Source organism: Hemiscyllium ocellatum, chromosome 15 (assembly GCF_020745735.1).
Source record: "Hemiscyllium ocellatum isolate sHemOce1 chromosome 15, sHemOce1.pat.X.cur, whole genome shotgun sequence".
NCBI classification, from domain to species: domain Eukaryota; kingdom Metazoa; phylum Chordata; class Chondrichthyes; order Orectolobiformes; family Hemiscylliidae; genus Hemiscyllium; species Hemiscyllium ocellatum.
Window position 1 is genome coordinate 15,979,844 of NC_083415.1, and position 18,550 is coordinate 15,998,393.

Genomic DNA, 18,550 nt, shown 5'->3' on the forward strand with positions numbered 1-18,550 from the left:
TTTTCTTTCAATATCCACATATATGTATGCCCAGTCAAAGTCACTTGTACCATGCAGGAAGGAAAAACCTGTGTTACTTTCATCTCAGAGTGAATTGCTGAGAACAGCTAAAATATTCCCATCTCTGTCTTAGATGAGTTAACTCAACAAAGAGTGAGATTCTGGTGTTTTTCTGCTCTGCATGACTCAGTTTTTTTTTAGATTAGACTAGACTTACAGTGTGGAAACAGGCCCTTCGGCCCAACAAGTCCACACCGACCCGCCGAAGCGCAACCCACCCATACCCCTACATTTACCCCTTACCTAACACTACGGGCAATTTAGCATGGCCAATTCACCTGACCCGCACATCTTTGGACAGTGGGAGGAAACCGGAGCACCCGGAGGAAACCCACGCAGACACGGGGAGAACGTGCAAACTCCACACAGTCAGTCGCCTGAGTCGGGAATTGAACCCGGGTCTCAGGCGCTGTGAGGCAGCAGTGCTAACCACTGTGCCACCGTGCCGCCCAGTTATTAGAAGAAAGTGAGGACTGCAGATGCTGGAGATCAGAGCTGAAAAATGTGTTGCTGGAAAAGCGCAGCAGGTTAGGCAGCATCCAAGGAGCAGGAGATTTGACGTTTCGGGTATAAGTAGATTCTCCTGCCATTTGGATGCTTTGTGACTCAGTTACTGGCATGCTATAAATATAACAACTTCAACATCACTTCTTATGGAATAATTGGTCTGGCAAACCTAAACCTAATTATTTAAAATGGAGATTATGAAGGGGGATTCTAAAATTGGTGGCCTAACTTGGGAGTCATTAATGCAATTATTTGTTTTCAAAAGTATTGATTGGAATTCTAATTAAGACATTGAAAACCTCCACTAGCTCTCTACACTTAAGTTGAACCTAAATGTAAGTTTTAATTGTTGGGATATTTGGATTTTGAAGCATATGGGATACATTTTACTTTTGGAATCCACTCCCTCCTCCAAGGATTGTAGGGTGACTCCACCTATGATTTTGGAAAAGGGAAGCTCATGATCTGCTTTTTTGACAAAGCAAACAAACAGTTTTTGGAATGATATATTACATTTCTTCAGCACAGTGCACTCCACCAGAACAAAAAAGTTGTTTTCAATGCACAGCCAATATATGGGACTAGAATGTTATAAAATGAAGGAGCAGGCCCACTCCTTTGAAGAAAGTGTTAGCCTGCTGGACACACTTTTCTCATTCCTGATGAAGGGCTTATGCCCGAAGCGTCGAATTTTCTGTTCCTTGGATGCTGCCTGACCTGCTGCGCTTTTCCAGCAACACATTTTCAGCTCTGACCTCCAGCATCTGCAGTCCTCACTTTCTCCTCTGACTTGGATATACCCCCATGCCTGCGCTCACATTCTTGTAAATTCTCTTGCACATCTTCCCTGTGAACTTTCTTTTGCTAATGTATAATTTTAGAGTCCTTCTCTTAAATGCAATTATATCCAGGTTCGATCCATGTGCTCATTTGCAATATCTTGTACAGGTCATTCTGCTATAACATCTGTTTAATTAATGCAAATTTTCTGTAACGCAGTTGACTAATTGGGGACTCTGTTTCTATAGTGTGAACTTTTCAAGAGTGTATTAGTTATAACGCGATTCCGGCCCCATTAGTTTAAATGGTGCTGCTATTACATGCATTTCTTATAACACAAGGTTGCACGAGAATGGAACCACTGTGTTATTGCAGAACTGGCTGTCTTTTTCATTTTTTGAAACACTCTGCTAACATGGATGTAGCTGACATCTATTGTGTATTTCAATGTATCCTTTTTCATAATTTTTACAATTGATCTGTAAGAGATTCATATTGTACATTCTGAGACTCCTGACTAGATACCTAAATGATCATTGACGGGATAGTGTTTAATGTTTTAATAATTAAGGTGTTGAAATTGTATTGTGCAATGTTTGGTATATGAGTGCTGAGTATGTTTGTATGTAATTTGTCTGCTATTTTAACTGAAGGTTAACTTTTTTTGTTAACTTATAATTTTAAGTCCGATGTTACATTCTGTTCCTGAACTTCAAAGGCTGATGTTATCCAATTTGTTTTTATTGAAACCTTTTATGTGGGCATCACAGAAGGAAAAGCATTGAGAAAGCGGAAGCACAGAGTAAATTTTAAGCCACGGAGGGCCATGTACTCAGCATTAAATGTGGTTAGTTGAAAGCCACTGTTCTTCCTCCATATCTTCCCCTGTTTTGTCAGGTTTACAATAAAGATCCACAAAATCAAGATTCTGTTGTTTGTGAATAAATGCCTACAATATAGTGGTTGAGGATATTGTCTTTTAGTGGATCTAAAAGGCACACCAAATTTCCTGTACTCCCAGATTTGAACAATACAAATTGTTTCTTTGAAGTTAATTATGCAAGATGTTTAGATAATAGAATGTTTTTATTCATGTTACTCAATGTATCGGTAATTCTTGTGTGAAGTTGCACTTTTAATCTTAATTCTAAATTTGTCTTTTACTTCTTTTACGCTGCAGCACTATGTCTCACCTTTGCATTTTAATTCAGCCAATGTTGGATTAATCTTTTCATGTCATTAATTGTACTGCTACATGATCACTTTAGATTCCTCTCTCTCCTGAGTAGTGAGGCTGAAGTTTTTCCAATTTTTCTTCTGTTTGATTATTTTTACTTCCTTTTTTTGTTCGTTGTTTGACATTCGTTGGTTTAAATTTGGTTTTGCATTAAGGGAAGCATGTCTAGCATCAAGCTTGGTAAGGTCTTCCATTCTGTTTCATCCTAATTTTGTGGAATATGGATTGTTTATTTTTCCTTCCTACTTTGATATTTCTTTTAATTTGGTATTGTTTGACTCATGCTAATTTTTGCTGAATTCATTACTGTGTTGAGCAAGAGTGGCTTTGCCAAAATCAGTGTTTATCAAATGATTAATGTTAACCAAGGCCCTATTTGTCCCAGTCCAAAGAAGCAGAAGATTCTGTGATGCTATCTGAAAAACAGAATTATTTTCTTTTGTTACTGACAGTTATTTGAGGATCCAGAATAGATGATGGAATCTAAAACTTTGTTCATGCACTGTAAAGCCTCATTTTGTGAATTAATGTATTGGCAAGAGTCAATTATGGGTTAACAGGTGGAAAATAGGAAGAAACAGTCATTTTGAAGTGAGTAGTCTACAACTGATGGGCTACTACCAGAATCAGGGTTGTTGTCTCAGCTCTTTGTAACCCATTTTAATGACTTTTGTTAAGGACAGAGGATCCAGTGTGTAATTTTGCTGATGTTATATAGCTATGTGGGACATCACACTTTGAGGAGCTGACAGCGGCTGTAAAACGGTATTGACAGGTTGTATGGGTATTGAGATAGATTATGTAATCTGGAGTAACATTCAGAAGTGAGGTCTTTCATTTTGGTAAGAATGAAAAGACCATACATTTTTAAATGGTGAGTAACTTTGACATCATGAAGGTTCAAAAAGGTTTGAGTGCGCAAACTTAATATACAGGTATAGCCAACAATTAGGAAAGGAAGTAGTTTGCTGACCTCCATTGTAAATGGACTTTGTGCAGTATAGTAAGTGTGACTCTTGTATTCAGTGTTAGTCTCCTTTATCTGAGGCATGATCTGCTTACCTTGCAGATTCACAAGATTGATTATTGCAATTTGAGGGCTGGCTGTGATGAAATGATGGATATACTGGTTTATTTTTTCAGAAGAATGGTGATCTCATTGAAGCTTAAGATCTTGAGAGGGTTTAACAGATTAGATGTTCAAAGGCTGTTTTTCATCCCTGATGTGTATTAAGATACATCTGAACAGGTTGGTTTAAAAATATCTAGAATGCAACCACTAATACATCCTTTTATTGCTCTCTAAGTCTGTAGTTCCTGAGTTGCTTTCTTTTATTAATGACTCAAGGTTCCTTCGTGTAAAACAATTGGAATTGATTTGAATAGCTTATGCTATTGGCTTTGTTATATTTGTCAGTATTCAATACTGTTATGATTTGATTGAAGTTCCCAAGCTATTTTGACTTACTATCTGATATTGGTCTGCAGTCCATTTCATTTGCTCCCAGTGTGAACAAAGCTACCTTTATCATAGAGTCCCTACAGTGTGGAAGCAGGCCATTCACCCCATCGAATCCACACTGACCCTCTGAAAGGCATCCAACCCAGACCACCCTACCCAAAACCTTATCCCTGTAATCTAGCATTTACTATGACTATTTCACCTAGCAGGCACATCCCTGGACACTATGGGCAACTTAGCATGGCTAATCTATTTAGCCTGCACATCTTTGGACTGTGGCAGGAAACTAGGGCACCCAGAAGAAAGCCATGCAGGCATGGGGACAATGTGCAAACTCCACACAGGCAGTTGCCTGATGGTGTACATCATGTACTAGAGTGTCCCAGATTCTGTACCTGATCTGTGTCAAGTATTAAGTGTTTCTGTTTGGCTTCAAATTCATGCTAATTTATTCATTCATTAGTCCCATTACAGTAGCTGCATGCTACTGTTAGGTTAGAGCAAGATTGGATTCCTTCTGATGATAAAATAGACTAAGGATGGTCTGGTACATGACAAATACCACTCTGTGAGGTGTTGTTACTGGTATATGGTACAAGATGTAGGTGGAAAGAAAAGTTTTTTAAAAATACATATCGTATTGTTTAAATGCCTACTGACGGTTTTACTTCATTATACATGCACTGACCATTGACCCTTTTGTCTTTTAAGTTACAGGAAAAACCCAGTATTTGCTTCATCGAAGCATTTGAAGAAAAACAAGGCAAAAAGCTTGATGTTGCATCTGAAAGTGTCACAGAATGTCCAGTGCAGATTGAAGTAAAAGTGGAAGAATCCCAAATGGATGAATTTGATTCTGTGTTCAAGGTACTCTTGCAAAACTGTCTTTACAACCATTGGGAGTGAAAATTAAAGTCATTCTTTAAGAGAATGAAAAATTGATATTGAAACTTAAAAACAACTTTGAAATGTATGGAATTGTTAATTATAGTGTCATTAGGTACATGGTGTTGAAGGGAGCAGGCAGTTAGCACCTTGAATCAATGCTGGTTCTCGATATAACAATTTTCCCAATTTGTAGTTCTCCTACAAGAGACCTTCTCTGTACCATGGACGTACAATTCCTTTGCACATTCATCCTCCATCAGGATGGTCTCAGGATTGTCCGCCTTTTCCTGGAAAAAAGGTTGAATCGTCCTGATTCACTAATGGTGGTGGCATCCCCCTGGAGGTGGCAGAAATGATAGCTTATGATCTTTTGGATGTGGAAACTGGTGGGTAGAAAGTGAGGACTAGTGTTCCACTGTTTAATTTGGTCATGGCAGAACTTTTAGCTAACCTCCATTTTCTCACCTGCCAACCTCACCCCACACTCATGCCCCCACGCCCTTTACTCTGCTGAGAATCCAGGAAATCTGTTTTTTCCATCTTTAAATGTATTAAGCAATGAAGAATCCACAACTCTGTGGGGGAGATATGTCCAAAGGTTCGCAACCTGTTCAGTAAACAAATTACTTCCCGAGTCAGTCCTAAATGACCAGCCCCTTAATTCTGGGATTGTTTCCCCAGGTTCTGGATTCCTCAGCTGGGAGAAATAATCTGTCTACTTTTTATAGCTTTTCCATAATCTTGAATGTTTTAATGCTGTCACCTCTCAGCCTTTTACTTTATTCGCCAATTTAGATTGAATTTACTTAGCCTCCCGTTGGTTCCCATGATTAGAATGTTCTCCAATCATGTCAACCTTCAGTGTACGACCTCAAGGTATGTCCTTCTGTAAATATGGAGACTGAAACCTCTCAGTGGTGCAAGTTAATCTCACCAAAGCACTGCAAAAGTTTGTCGAGACTTCTTTATTCTTGTACTCCAGTGCCTTTGTGGTAAAGGACAATATGCCATTTTCCTCCCTAGTTGCTTGCTTTCCCTGCATGTTGATTTTGTGATCCTCAGGCAACCACACTTGATTCCCTCTTTCAAAATTTTGCTGCTTTCAAAAGAAAGGATCCTACTTATCTATTTTTGCATAACCTTACACTTCCTCACAATGAACATCAGCTGCCGCCATCTTGCCCATTCAGTTAACTTATTCATGTCACTATTTATTTCCTCAAAACCACATTCCTGTCTAGCAATTTACCACTAAGTAAGATGTTGGCTAGCTAGGTGCAAAGTAGTTCTCTGCCATGGTTCACTTCCTGTATGGAATGTAGTAATTCATTGGAGGTCTGCCTTCCTGCTTTGCCCTTGGCTGATGTGAAGTGGTGCCCCTCGGGTTATATAGTCATTAGTTTATCTAACAGAGTCTATAGTCCCATATGGACAATAGATAATACCTCTCATTAGTAAACATGAACTAATGATTTTTGTCTCTTCCTCGAGTAATTCCTGCAAATTGTAAATACCCTTCATGATCCTTGTTGCATTTGATTAATTGCAAAGTTCCAACAATAATATTCATATCTGTAAACCTGTCCTCTTATATATATGACCAAATAAGTCAATATTTTGTAAATTAACATTTTTAAGGCACTTTATCAAATACCTTTTGCTAACTTGTAATTTTTTTTTGTTTATTCTCTCTCCTTTCTTTAGAAGTTGTTACATTTGCTGACTTCTGATTTTTTTTTAAATTCACATATGGGATGGGGCTATCTCTGGCTAGGACAGCATTTATTGCTCATATCTCAGTGCCGAGAAGGCATTTAAGAGTCAACTACATTGCTGTGGGTTGGATGTCAAAAGTAGGCCAGACTAGGCAAGGATGACAGATTTCTTTCCCTGAGGACATTAGTGAATCATGAGTTTATCTGACTATCAATAATGGTTTCATGGTCATCATTAGATTTTTAAATTCCAGATTAAGGAATATTCCTTTGCTTGGAGCATTCTAGAATTTAGAGTGTATTGGAAGATCTTAGGGTATTCATTGTCTGCATCATTTGGAACCCCAATATGCCTGCTAAGATCCTCAGAATTTGTCAAATTTTAGAGCCTTCAGTTGCTCCAGTACTTTTCCTTGGTAGTAACAATGACCTTTCGGCTTTAAGACAACTAAGCAAGCACGAAAGTTAAGATTTACACGAAGGACCATACCTAAATTATTGAAAACACCCAATTTATTAAAGTGATAGGTCAAAGAAATAATTCTGAGCATGATTAATTTGTGACAAGTCTGACATGAATTGAAATATTTGGGGATATATTCAACGTATTTTTATGATTATAAACTACATTCTCTTTAACATGTCTTTTAGGGTGGAGAGATGTGTAGTGGAAAAAAAATGTATTGCTGTGTTTCAGACAGTATTATGGACAAAGAAATGTTCTGTTGATCCGGTTTCTCTAATTTCCCCACTAATTTTGTTTCTGCAGCTGTTACATGATAGAAAACAGGTGCCTTCTTGCAAAGTTGCAAACTATGTCCAGAATAGAAAAATCTCATTGCAGCATAGGTTCAATTTGAAGTGTCCAACAAACATGACTTTATAATAATTGGGCAAAGTTTATGATATCCACATTAGAATATAAATGTTTTGAGAAGTTTCTGGAAAAATAGAGACTATTTTTTTCCCCAAAAATGTAGAATTTTGAGAGGGACCAAAATAATCTGTCTGAATTGACAAATTGTATGGTAATGCTGTTTTCTTTTTTGGTCAGGATCAGTGCATCCAGATTTCAAATGCTGGAACATGGAAAAATACTTCAATTTAGAATAGAATCTGTAATAGTCAAACATTAAATTAAATTGTGTAAAATTGCAGTGAATTAGGAGGAATGATAATTGCTTCAGGATTTAGCATTTTGGCAGAGGTTTGTTTATGTAGCCCAGAATAATTTCAGATCTGACCGCCATTTCTATCAAAGCCAAGTTCTGCTTGACTTTGGGTCAAAATTATAACACTGAGGCAAAGTAAATCCTAACTGATAAAACTGACATGGAAATTGCCATTTATTGCAACATAGTTTCAAAGCTAATTGTTATCAGATTGTTTTACCTTTTGTTTCACTGTTGTGAATACTACTGTATGGAACAGCTTAGCTATCTCCCCAGTCAGCACGACTAAGAGGCCACCTAATTTTATTTATTAATGTTAATTGTTCGTTCCTCACCACAGAAGTCTTGCAATCTCTACCATCTGGAGTTTTTTTTAAAAAAAATTTGTCTCTGTTTCTTATGCCTTATGAAGAATGCTGCAGGGGAGAAAGCCTTGCATTTCTCCTTTGATTTGTAATTGTATTTATTGCTCAAACAGCTTCCAGGCTGATAATGTAATGGTTAAGGACCATTGCAAGAGGGATATGCATTTGTCACTATCATGTTCACTATCTACAGTAGCTATTGTGCACTGTGAACTCACTGCTTTTCAAAGTAAACTTAATTTAACACGGTAATCTATCAATGCCACTATCAAACAGCATGATAGTAAATGATATTCCCCATCTTTCAAAATCTGGCTTCATTGTATAATATACTATAAACAATTAACTCAATTTGTGTATACAAATTGGTTAATAGCTAGGTGAGAGAGAGAGAGAGACTTGATATAATGTGATACAGAATAGCCCTCAGATTAACATTATTATAGAGATAAAACTTGGGTTTTACTTTTTTGGGTCTCCAGTTTTCCTCTTGTTTTCTCTCCTCTCCTGAAGGCACTTTTTGACTTAGTTTCATGAGCACTGTTTGCTTATCAGGACATTACCCAATTATAAATTTTTCATGCAGATATGGATAGTGTGGCTAATGAACCGGATCTGTTCTTATTTGATGTTCTCACATACCCTTTCCTGTTGAGACCACTAGCTAATTTTTTTTCATCTCCAGATAGGTCCTGATCAATGGTCTCACTGACTTCCTGACTCTGGAAAGCTAACAAAACTATATGTTGCCAATTCTTCTTTCATTCTCCTGTATGTTGCACTGAGTTTTGCGGCTTTTAAGAGTTTTTTTTAAATAAAAAAGGTTCAATTTTGAATGGACAGCACAAAATGTGCTTGACAAAAATGTAATGCTCTTATCCTGAACAGAATTGAGTCTTGAGACTCCAGCAAGGTTGAAGAATTCAAATGATGTCACACGTTGTAAAAGTGAACTCAAGAATTTGTTAGCCAAAGTCCAGGTATTTGCAGGTGGTAGAAATCTGACATCCTTAAATTTACTGAGATGGAGGAGGATTTAGGAGAGGGACACTTAGAAATCCAAAGGCAATTGAAAAGTACATTGATATGAATATAACAAGCTGGGTTGGGAAGAAAGAGGCAGAATTTGGGTTGTGGCAGCAATCCAAATGACACATGGTAACTTCATTTGTGACACTTGTTTTGAAACTTGTCATGTAAGATTGGCTTTTTCTGCTAACAGCAGAAGTGCACCAATAAAATGAATTTATTTGCTGCATGCCCATCGTTTTCATAGATTAATGGATATTGAAGCGAAGTGCCACAGTATGTGCTGGAGTTTGTTAGTTACAATTATAACTTATGACTTCAATGAAGAGAAAGAGCATTATTTTTAGGTTAGTTGACAAGACAAGGAAGTGTGAATATAAGCTGTGAGGAGACCAGAAATAGACAAGTTAGGTGAATGCACAATAAAATGGCAGATGGAATCAAATGTGGGGAAGTGTGTGGTTACTCACTTTTGTCATAAAAATAGAAGTAAATATTTTTTAAAAAGAGTAAACTTGTACATGTTGATGCTCAAAGAGAGTAGTGTGTATGGTTCAAAGGAACATAGTGTAAAGATCCAGTAAGTTGTTAGGAAAGCAAGCCTTTATTGCATGTGAATTGGAATACAAGAATAAAGAAGTTTCACCACAATTACAAAGGGCTTGGTAAAACCACACCAATGTGTGCAATTTTAGTCTCCATCTTTAAGAAAGGGTGGATTTGCAAAGGTTGTCTTGCAAAGATTTGTTAAATTGGTTTCCAGGCTTAGAAGGTAGATTAAAGAGGCTTAGTAAATTAGTTCTATAATTCTCTGGTATTTAGCACAACATAAGGTGATGCCATTGAAACATTCAAGTTCATTGAAAGGGTTTGACAGAGCCAGCAGACATTGGTTCCCCTGGTTGAAGAATCTAGAATATTGAGACACTATTCTAGGAAAAGGACCTGTTCATTTCATCCTATGAGGAGGATTTTTTTCGCTTAAGGAATGTGTGTCCTCAGAATTTTCCACACCAGACTCTTCTGGGTGGACGATCATTGAGTATATTTATGTCTGAGATGGAGAGATATTTTGATCTCCTTGGGAATCAAGGGAAAGGCAGCATACAGAAGAATGGGTTGTAGCCCAAGATCAGCCATGATTGTATTGAGTTGGGTAGGAAGCTCTGACGGATGGTTTTCTCCTATTTCTTGTATTCTTGAAATTAGGTAATATTGTAAACAGCGGGCCAATCACAATATTTGGAGGGAGCAGACAAGCCAGGAGAACTTTGGAATAGTCAAAAGCAAATACTACAGAAGCAGATCAGAAATAAAAATAGAAAATGCTGGAAAAGATCAGGATAATATATGGTCCTCAATTTAAAATGTTATCTCTTTTGCACTTGCCAAAGTAGCTGATTTATTTTTTTTTCTTTTTATTGTGATAGTCAAGTCAGAAACTATAACAAGTGAGAATTAGACCTTGGTAGAGTTTGAAGCAAGGGTTATGTTTAGATTGTATTAAAGGAAGAATTGATCAATCCTTGTCTTCAAAAGGATACATGATCAACAATTCATGCCCGAATGATATAAGAATACTGAGTTTGTAAGCGGTTTGATGCAACCTTTGAATGAGATGGGTAGCTGGGGAACATGGTTTGTTCCAGGTGCTTAAGGCAATGACATCAGTCTTCCTAATGTTCAACTGGATGAAATCGTGGAACATTCAAGACTGGATGTTTGACAAGGTATTCGGTAACAACAAAGTAGTCAAGGATTTAAACTAGTGAGGTAGAGTTGAGAGTTTTTGACATACAGCACACAACATCATATATTTGGGTGATATCACATAGGGAGCTGGGAAAGTCTGTGACATGGATGCACAATATTGTACTATAGTATTTTTCTGTTGGATGGTCACTTTCCAAGTGCTAGCCTATTCTTCATCCATACCACTGATTCGTCAATGATAACTTATCCACTCCACACCATCAGCATCACCCTGAATAAAAGCTGTGATCAGTAAATAATGTACTTGGGGAACTGGAACATACCGTATTTCACAAATTTTGCTCGCTTTGATTAAGCCTCACCTGATGTCCACCACCATCTCTATTCACGCATTTTCTTTCCTCTATTGTAAATATGTTTAATTTCTCTTATGAAGTGTTAGGAGAAAGTTAAACCTCAATTTCTCAGGTGTTTTTATCCTTCCCACCCGCTTGTTCTATTTGTTTTAAATGCTGTTTCCATTCTGATCTGAAACAGTAATATCTTTCCTCTTTGCTTGTGTTGCCTGACCTGCTGAGAATTTTCAGCAGTTTGTTTTCTTGTCCTTGTGATGTTCACTGCCCATAGCATTTGTTATTCTGGGTCAAGATGAGAGGAGCATGTACAGCAGCACTCAGCTAGAAATCATGTAGTATCTTGTCAAATGGGAAAAAATTCAAGTGAGTTTTATTAGGAATTTCAGCACTGAAATCTTTCTACCATATATTTGAAAGTGGTGTTTGGGTATCTGTTTTATCTCATAATGGTTAAATGAATTGCTAAAGTATGTGTGCAACAGTTTCATTTGTCCATTGAATACTTCAAAAGTTAACAGAGGAGGTATGTCAAATATAACCATTGAGTCTTCAGTGCATGCATGGTTGCCGCTTAGTGCAACAGTAAGTTTCCCAGTGGACACATTAAAGTAACTACTGATTATTACTGCATGTGTACTTTGGCTAAGAAGGTAACAAATGGATCTAGCACTTGTATTAATCATATGCTATTTTACTGGCGTTAAAGCACAGAATTGTAAATACCTTGGTGAAATTGCTCTCATTTGTCAGTTCAAAAATAAAATCACAGGATCGAGGAAGAGATTTATTTTGTGTTTAAATGCGAAGTATCATAGAAGTAATGAATAATGACAGCTATGATACCTATTTTTCTTTTGGATGTGAGAAAGAACAATAACTCTTGAATAAAAGTTGATCTGTGTGTACTATAGATGATGAATTGTAAACACTGTATTAAGAATGTCCCAACTAATCTGATAGTTGTCACAGTTACATTTCCTCTCTGGCAATGATTGATTCCACAGAATTACGAACACCTACGACAAGAGTTTGCATCTCTTTAGCTCCGTTAATGAAGGAAAAAATCTCCCATGGCTTGACATTAATAGATCAGAAAAGCTAAAACCTTAGTTTAATTTCATCTGTGTTTCCGCTTTTTAAATTCTGGTGGTTTCTCACAAATCTGCTTTTGCAAATTTTTAAAAATTCTTTATTACAACAATGTATGCCGTGTCAGGGTGAACTTTTAACCAGGTTGAGACAATCCTGCACATCGGTGATATCTTGATCATACTATCACTTCTTCAAATGCAGATTACATTATAGAAAGACTACATCAAAGGATTTTCTTTTAATAGAAATTTGGATCTGAAATCAAGGCTATTCTTGATCATATTTACAACAAGCCTGAAAACAATATGGGATGAAAGGTATATCACTGCAACAATATTAAAACAACAGCAGTAGTAAGTGACAAATTATTCTTGACCTTGCTTCACAGAGGAAAACACAAAAGTTCCCATTCATTTTTATTGTTTGAGTCAATGATTTTGTTCTCAAAACAAATGGGTATGTTTTGAAAGTATTAACTGCCAGTTAATCATAGTATTTATGTTCTAATTTTTGAGTGGTTATATAAAAAAGGATCATCACAGTTGAATTGCTAGATCCAGTAAACTCCAACATGGGAGGAAAAAAGAGGTGGAGAAGAGAATATGTTCAAATGTGATTGGCTTCTTTGTCTTTGTGCCTTCTGTTAGGAATCTCACCAAAATGCATAAAAGTTTGACAGGGCTAGGCAGATTGGATGTAGGAATGATAACACTTCTCCCTGGGGCAGTGGGGATAAGTTCTAGAACAAGGAGTTAGGGATTCAGAATATGGAGTAGACCATTTGAGACTGCGATGAGCAGTTTCTTCAGTCAGTGGATGGTGAACTTGTGGAATTCTCTCCCACAAGGCTATGGCGACCAAGTCACTGAAAGTTTAAAAAAAAAGCTACATTTCTAGACATTAAAGGCATCAAGGAGTATGGGGACAGCACAGATGTATAGTGTTGAAATAATGATCAGCCATGATCCTGTTGAATGACAGAACATGCTCATTGGCACAAATGATAGACTGCGGCTATTTTCTGTTTCTTAAAAAATGGAAAATTTGAGAATTGTTGGTGTTCAAAGGTACCTTTGATATCCATTATCGTGAGTGACTAAATGTTAGTATGCTGGTGCAACAATCCCGGAGCAGGAGAATCGATGTTTCGGGCATGAGCCCTTCTTCAGGAATCCTGAAGAAGGGCTCATGCCCGAAACGTTGATTCTCATGCTCCTTGGATGCTGCCTGACCTCCTGCGCTTTTCCAGCAACACGTTTTCAGCTCTGATCCCCAGCATCTGCAACCCTCACTTTCTCCTGGTGCAACAATCAATAAGGAAGGCAAATATAGTTGACTTTTGTTGCACAGGGATTTTGGTAAAGAAATAAAGATGTCTTTCTGCAATTATATTTAACATTTCTGAGACTTCACCTGGAATATTATATATAATTTTGGAGCTTTATCTATGGAATTATAAATTTTCATAGAGGAAATGCAACAGACTAACCCTTGGAATTATATTAAGAGATTGAGGAGATGGGGAATTTCCAGAGCTTCAAAGAGTGAGTGGAGATTTTACTAAAACTTATTAAATTCTTGCAGAACATGACTGTATGGATGTGTTTAGGATGTTTCCCCTGAATAAGTCTATAACCAGGAAACATAGTATCAAAATAAAGGGTCAGCCAGTACAGACTGAAATAATCGCTTTCAGAGAACCGATTCTTTGGATTTTCCTACTCTGATGATGTGGAATCTCTGGGCATGTACAATACACAAATCAATACATGAAACTAATAACATTATAAGACAGCAGAGGAAAGTGATGTTGTGATAGGTGATCAGCCATGATCTAAATGAAAGGGGGAGCAGACCTGATGGGCTAATGTCCTGCTTCTATATTCCTAAGAACTTGAGAAATGGGAACAGGAATTGACCATATGAAGTTTAGAGTCTGGCCTGCTATTTAATACAATCATGGCCGATCTTCTACTGAACAACACTTTTCTGCACATGATCCGTACCCTCTGATTTTTTTAATGGACCAAAAATCCGTTTATTGCTGCTTGAACTCAATTTAAATATAGAACATCCACTATCCTCTCTGGTAGGACATTTAAAAGATTCTCAACCTCCAAGGAAGGAAATTTCTCCACATCTGACCTCAGTCCTCATTTGTATGCTTCTTATTCTCAGACCGTGTCCCAAGTTCTAGATTCCCCAGCTAACTGATGCATCCTCTGTTTACACTATCAAACTCCTTCAGAATCAGTCAATGGAGGGATCAGTCTGTCAACCTGACTGCACTGTGTCCAATATAAGCATGTGCTTAGAAGTGTGATCTCACCAAAACCTTATACAGTTGGTGCAAATCTTCCTTATTCATGTACTCCAATTCATTTAAATAATTACATCTTGATTGTACACACACGCAAATTTTCTGTGTTCATTGTACAAATACACCTAAGCCTCTGAGTAATAATTAATCATGGTCCATGAAGGAAAGAGGGAGAGACAGTTGGTTATTTCTAATTTAATGGACATCACTGTAGAAATGTGGGGTAAGATGAAGAGGCAGACCTCCCATGAACTACTAGAACAGGATCAAACCCACTCCATTGACTTGACTATGTAGCCATTTAAAGTGGGCTAACCAATCCCATCCACCTGTCCCTGAAGTTTGTCTGAACCTTAAGATTCATAGTGGCATATTCTTAATGTATCAATTGCTTTTGATCATTGCTGTTTTGTTGTTTTGTATTTCTTTCAGAATGACTCTGAGCAAAATGGATTTGAAGATGGCACTGGAAGTATGGGGTCACCATCAGTTGCTGTAAGTGCTAATGCTTTCTTAAAAAAAAATTCTTATCACTTTTACATATTTTCAGTGTATATCATGGTCATGCTTTATAATCCAAATCCCCAAATTGTAAAATGATTATTATTTTCTAGAATTACATTTTCCACAAAAGTCAAAGTTGCTATTGCATATTGATAGAACTGAGTTTGTTGCTTATGGGAAAAGTAAAACATTCTAAATGCAGTTTTATGCAGAGCTAGCTTAAGAATTTTTTACAAACTGCTTGTGAAATAGCAGAGGTACCAAAGTATGGAAGAATTGATTTACTTTTGTTCCTGTGTCTCAAGAACTTTTGGTGGAGAGTTAGAAACTGCAAGTATACGCTCCAAGCAGTAAATGATGCTGTCTGGCCACAAATAAATGAGGAACTATCCACTTGTTGCCAGTGAGACTTTTAACAGAAGAAAAGAATTAACAAAGTTGATGCTTAAATTATGAAATGTAAATGCAATTATTGTCAGATTGCTTAATAGATAAATGCACCTTCTGTTAAAACACCACTGTCATGGAACCCATTGGGGAATTGAGTCAATAAGTATTTGCTCTATATTGTCCAATCTTTCATTAACATAAGGATAAAATATTGGAGCAGAATTTGGTGCAGCAGGCCACTGAACAGTCTCTGTTGCAATTTGTCCGCAAAGTTAAAAATTCTTAACATTAGCATCACCACAAGAGAAAGAGTATTTGAGCCCTGCACGAATTCTGGCAACAAACAAGTGGTCTCCTTGATCAGTGAGATTTAAGGACAGAGCAACAAAAAAAAACAAATGAGAACTCTGATGAATTATAGTAAATTAATTTGCTAACAAATCGGATACAGCAAGAGGAGGATAGAAAGGGATTGAAGATTTGATTAAGAAGCAGAAGAAAGGGACAGAAAGGAAAACCAAGAAAAACGTGATATTTTCAAGCCTTCCCACCATCCCAAAAAAAAATCCAAATTTAAAACAATAAGAGTCTGCGCTTAAAATGATTGATTTTTCAGTGCCAGGGAAATTTACTTGTAATTGTCGCTTATGATGCTGCCAAAGGATGCTTGACCTAATTACATAGAGTTATTGAGACGTACAGCATGGAAACAGACCCTTCGGTCCAACTCATCCATGCCACCAGATATCCTAAATAAATCTAGTTCCATTTGCCAATACTTCGCCCAAATCCTCTTAAAATCTTCCTATTCATGTAACCATTCAGGTCCCTTTTAAATATTGTACTTGTACCAGTCTGCACCACGTGTAATTATATGACTTAAGTACCTTTTTGACAGATTTATTTCATATTTACTACTAAAATATAGAAATATCATGATGTTGCATACTTTTAATGGTGAGGCAAACAACAGGGAGCCATATTCACCATGCTGCTTATAGATTGGTGCACCTCAAACAACAAATCTTGCATTTTTGCAGTTAATCATGCTTTTCTTTCATTCCTTGAAGCAGTTTTACTTTTTTTGCTAGTGGATATCTGTGCACACCATTAGCTTAACCACAATTTTGAAAGCAAACTTTGGCCCAACATATTCTGGTGAATGTAGCTGGCAACTTGTCATTGGGCTTATTTCTATTTTGTTAATTTACAGGTTGGAAAGATCATCTACCAGATATCAATGCACTTCTAATCACATTGAACTACCCTGTTTTTGCATAAAACATGTTTGTAATTGTTATTAATACACAGTTAGTGTTTGCTCTACAATCAGAACTACTTCTACCTTCTCAATGAATAGTCACAATTCAATATCATTTCTACTAACAAACAAAAGTAATAGTCAGATCAATTTAGAATGGTAGGAATTTACTATTATTTATAGAATCATTACTTCCTTTGAGAACTTTTCAATAACATAAACCCTGGCTTTTAAATCTTTATTAGTTCCAAATATTATGTAATGTTAGTACTTTTATTTCACTCCATCTAATAAAAACCCTTTCAAAGAAATCTTAAATAACTATAGCTTTGTTGCATGATCCTTAGAGACACTGTGCTTGGCAACAGTTACATTTTGAAATTTGCACAACAGAAACAGGCCATTAACACCAAGAGGTCAACTCCACATCAGCCGCCTTCTGCTCTACTTCATTTAACTCTATCAGCTTATTCTTTATTTCCTTTCTCCCTTATATGTTTATGCAACCACTCTTTAAATATGCCTGGTTATTCATCTTAAATACTCCCATGTCGTAGCAAGTTTCACATTCTAGTTAAGGAGATTTCTTCTGAATTATTTATTGGTGTCAGTATTTTTCTTGCCATTTTACTGGTCTTTATTCCCCCAATATTGCTGACCTGATTTATTTCTCCAACTCAATCTTGCCTCAGGAATATTAATTGGCTTCTAACTTCACTCAAACGTACAAAAATAAGAGCAGGAGTAAGTTATTCAACCGCTTGAGTTTGTTTAGTCATTGTTAAGTCATGGTTATTTTTCTATCTTAATTCCATATGCATTGATACACTGGACAATTACAGGCTAATTAAAGTATACCCTCTGAAGTTGCAAACTAATTTGACCACAGTTGTGGCTGAGCAGTAAAATAATACACGATCAAATAATTATCTATCAGTCATGACTGGGATTTTTAAGGTAAAACAAACTTTTCTAAAGTCTGTCTTTATTTTTTATGTAGTTTTGATTTTGGATTGAAATAGGAAATGAACTGTTAGAAAAATTAGAATGACGTAAATTGCCAGCTTAAAAACTAAGGATTACTGAAGAATTATCACGTTTTGAAAGAAAGTAACCTGACAATCACTAAGTAATGTTTACCCAGTTACTTGTTCGAGCAGAACTAAGAAGGTGCAGATGAACTGGAGTCAATTACATGCAAATGGAGGTTCAACAGGCAACAATTAGCTGATTTGGTGTGCAGTCTAGTGACAAGCTATCAATAACAAAAAAGCTTCTGACTAACAACAGATTGGTTCCCAGTTAACTGGACAGCTTGAGGCTGTGAACAAGATGGTGAGAAGGCATAATTTCTCCACCAGCTCAAAAGTTTTCTATTCTGCGGCAAAACCTACTTTAAACCTGCAGAAAACATTTATTTTGTCTTCAGTTACTATAAATGTGTCTTTTAATTGATAAGCCAGGGACATTTTCATAAGTATGAGCCAGTCATCCTGTGCCTCCTGCAAATTAGTGAAATCATCCAGAGAAGCAATGTTCTGATCAGCAAAAACATCATCTCAGCAGATTCTGTGAAGAGGAACCACTAATTTGTTCTCCTAATCTTTCCCTCTGCCCATAAAACCCATGGTATGTAAGGAGTTTATAGATTAGAGTTTTAGCTGTACATCTCTATGACTGTATAATCAGCAGAGCTGTA

At 36.8% G+C, this 18,550-nt stretch overlaps 1 protein-coding gene across 1 annotated transcript in view; it reads left to right on the top strand.

Annotated features, from left to right (window-relative positions):
• Positions 1–18,550, top strand: part of LOC132822646 (ankyrin repeat domain-containing protein SOWAHA-like) — an 80,268-nt gene that overhangs the window by 37,857 nt on the left and 23,861 nt on the right. Inside the window, exons 4-5 of the mRNA XM_060835892.1 lie at positions 4,758–4,913; positions 15,129–15,191. Coding sequence (XP_060691875.1) covers positions 4,758–4,913; positions 15,129–15,191 — 219 coding nt within the window. The remainder of the gene's footprint in view (positions 1–4,757; positions 4,914–15,128; positions 15,192–18,550) is intronic.